This window comes from Parasteatoda tepidariorum, chromosome 10 (assembly GCF_043381705.1).
Source record: "Parasteatoda tepidariorum isolate YZ-2023 chromosome 10, CAS_Ptep_4.0, whole genome shotgun sequence".
In the NCBI taxonomy this organism is placed as follows: domain Eukaryota; kingdom Metazoa; phylum Arthropoda; class Arachnida; order Araneae; family Theridiidae; genus Parasteatoda; species Parasteatoda tepidariorum.
The window spans coordinates 25,521,491-25,524,975 of record NC_092213.1 but is presented as its reverse complement, the minus strand read 5'-3'; the positions used below and the strand labels follow the sequence as shown (position 1 = coordinate 25,524,975).

The window sequence follows — 3,485 nt, the reverse complement described above, 5'->3', positions numbered from 1 at the left end:
GAATTTTTCTTCAAATGTTTGGCGTGTTCTGTTCCTGAAAGATTTACTAATATTCTGGAGATTTTTTTCAAGTTCTTCGGCCTTTTCCTTAGGGAAATTTTGTTTCTTATTTGCTGCTAAAAAATGGCGTCTGATTCAGTCAATGACTTTGATGGAACTAAATGAAAACGTGATAAATTAATGTCCGATATTTACAGGCTCCCGCTAGACGGCGTACTCGAGCGTTGCGATGGCGAATTGGGTATACTATAGCCTACGTCACAGCTCGTGTTATTCCTACTAAATTTAACTAGTAAACAGCATTTTCTGCGAACCTGATTTCTAGCAACAAGTAAACATTAAATGAAGTGTGTTGTTATAAGTCGCTACTCGGCAGGTTGAAATTGTATTAGTTTAGTTCTTTTTGGAATAATTTATTTTGTTGTTTTATCTAAGTTTATGAATTTAGTAAACATATTTAAAACTCAGCTTATTAATTAAACTCAAAGGTAAATGTTATTCCTAGTAAAATTTTCGAAGTGGAAGTAGTTGTGTTTTTTTCATATTATACCCAATTCAGAAGACAAGTTAAATAAAATAAGTAAAAACAATATACGATCAGTCATCTCTTCATTTTGTCGCGTCACAAAGTTAACTGTTGACCTAGCCTACAGCCAAAGCGTAAATACTTTCCTCAACTTTGTTCGAAATCTAAACAAATACCAGTTTTGAAGCTTACTTGTTCCTTTCTAAGCAGGACTTGTTGCGTAACAGAACAGGTTAAACCTCCTTACTGGCTTCAAATAAGAAAATTTGAGGTAAATATTTACAATGAGAAAAATTGGTTCCGCCTTATTCTAATCAACTATTAAATGACTTAAATTGTTGTATTAATTGACTTAAATTGCTGTTAAATTGAACCAAATAAGAGCTAGATCAGTAACTCACGTGTAACTTAATTGTTGCTAAAGGTTACTAAAACACGCTTTTTAAGGTGGAAAATTAATATGTCATGGAACATAAATTATTAGTTTGTTGTTATTAGGTAAATATTTCTTCTGGATAACAAGAGTCTAGATATTCTATACAGATTAAATTTAAGTAATAAGTGAGTCTGCATGCAAATAGTTACATGATACAATCAAGTTAACCCTTAATTAGATATAAAAACTAGTAAGATTTCAATTATTTGTATCGTAATTTAATTTCTTTCGTCCTATTTATTATTCTTTTCCCAATGAAATACATACACAAACAAATAGACAGAAAACAAGTTTTAATGAACAAACTGAGTCAAAAGCTTGCGCCACGATACAATATTACTTGGTAAAAAGTTCACTATTTGTAATCAAGGCGATTGTTTTAAAGATTCAAAATGCACAAAATGATGCGTCTATTATTCATTCAAGCCTCAAAAGAATTTTTATAAATATTATTGCATGAACTATAATGCCGTCATATTAAAAAGAGTTTTCACAAGTGCTGCTAAACTAAAACCTATTACCTTTGTGACACAAACAAGGGGGAAATGGAAGTTTCGCTGATTCAAAGCAGTGCTCACATTTTACCGCCAAGAGTTCATACTACAGTTGAAGTACAAATGAAAAAGAAATGGTGGCAGGTAATTACAGCTTACATCCTGCCTAATCGACGGCAAATTAATCGTTATATCACACAAATGTTTTGCGTCCTATTTCTGTATGCCATATCTTATGGCATGCTTGGGGATGATGCTTTGCCAGGCAGTGCAATATTTGCTCTTTTTGTTATTGTAATTGCTGCTTTTTTGGGAGGAAAATGTATCGGTCTGCTCAAAATGCCACCACTAGTGGGCATGCTGATTGTAGGATTTCTTTTCAGAAACATCAGAGAAATTCCTTTTTATCATCACATTCCAAAGAAAGTTACTACTGATTTACGAGAAATAGCTCTCTCCATTATTTTATTAAGAGCTGGTATAAGTCTTGATGGTAAAGCATTGAAAAAGTTAAAACTAGCTGTACTGAGACTGGCTATTTGTCCACAATTCACTGAAGTATTAAGCCTGGGTATTCTTGGTCATTTTCTGTTAGGACTTCCTTTTATCTTCTCTTTCATGTTAGGATTTATTATCTCTAATATTTCTCCTGAAATAGTATTGCCGCCTTTACTAGAATATGAAAGACAAGGATACGGAGTTAAAAAGGGAATTCCTGCTTTGGTAATTGGAGCTACTTCGCTAGATGACGTTGTGGCAATCACAGGCTTCACTGTTTGTTTCAGTGTAGCTGTCTCAACCAAAGACTTATTCTGTTCTATAATCAAAGCCATTTTAGAGCCAATAATAGGACTTGCATTAGCAGTAATTTTTGGAATTTTATTTTGGTATTTTCCAAAGACATACAATAAAAGAAAAATTAAAGTTTATTACAATGTTCTAATGGTAGTATTGGGATCTATTGGTGTAATGTTTTTGAGCCAAAGAGTTAAATTTGCTGGCTCTGGACCTCTCGCGTGTATCACTCTTGGATTCATTGCTTGCATTGAATGGAGAAAAGACCCCCAGCAATTTGAAGGTGTATATAATAGCACTCTTCTCTTATGGGAAATTGTTGAACCACTTCTGTTTTCTCTAATCGGAGCAGAAATTACCGTTGAGATATTACATTCTAATGCAGGGTGGACTATATTATCTCTGATTTTGTCTCTCTTTTTCCGCACAATTATGACATACTTTGCTACATTTGGCTGCAATTTAAACTACAAAGAAAAATTGTTTATCTGCTGTTCCTACCTGCCAAAAGCTTCCGTACAAGCTGCTATAGGATCTCTAGCTTTGGATTACGCGAGAGGACATGATTATTCAGAGGAGTTCGTTCAATTTGGCCTTATAGTATTGAATGTCTGCGTTTTGTCTCTGCTATTGACTGCACCATTGGCTGCTATACTCATTCATTTTATGGGACCTATTTTATTAACCAAGGATAGAGAATCCTTACATCGATTTGCTTTTGAATCATCAGAGTTATCTAGAGAAGAAGAAGAAATAATTGATAAAAAGAAAGAAGAAATAGATAAAAAAGAAGACGTTAATGGAAAAAAAGTAGAAAAAAGTAAAGATGAAAAGGAAGAAAAAATCGTAGGAAAAGAGAAGGAAGAAATAAAGGAAGAAAATGAGGAAAGTTCTTTTAGTCTGTTGCAGGAAATTTCGGAAAGAGAAAAAAGAATCAGCAAGCTAATTGAATAAAAAATTTTTTAAATTTTTAACTTAAAATTATTCTCAAATCTTTTTTAGGTACTGAAATCGAACTTGCTCCTTTGAAGCTAGACACTTAAAAAGTCCCCCATGTGTCACCTGCGTTGGATCATGTTCGATGAATAGTTTATTTACAAAAATTTCAAAAACTAAAGAAAAGTAAAAAATAAGCAAATGTTTTTGAAAAAAAAAATGCTTGATCTCTTTATATTAAATTATAAAACAAAATTTCTGAAAAGAATTACTAATATATATCATTTTATTTTAATAA

General features: G+C 32.5%; 1 protein-coding gene across 1 annotated transcript; it reads left to right on the top strand.

Moving 5' to 3' along the window:
• Positions 1–1,378: 1,378 nt before the first annotated feature.
• LOC107452172 (sodium/hydrogen exchanger 9B2-like) lies at positions 1,379–3,205 on the top strand. Its single transcript, XM_043045031.2, has one exon. The coding sequence runs from the start codon at positions 1,508–1,510 to the stop codon at positions 3,203–3,205; it is 1,698 nt and encodes a 565-aa protein (XP_042900965.2). The 5' UTR covers positions 1,379–1,507.
• Positions 3,206–3,485: the final 280 nt, after the last annotated feature.

Bases quoted from the DNA above. Each gene is read 5' to 3' on its own strand.
- LOC107452172 (XM_043045031.2), top strand. From the start codon at position 1,508: ATGGAAGTTTCGCTGATTCAAAGCAGTGCTCACATTTTACCGCCAAGA.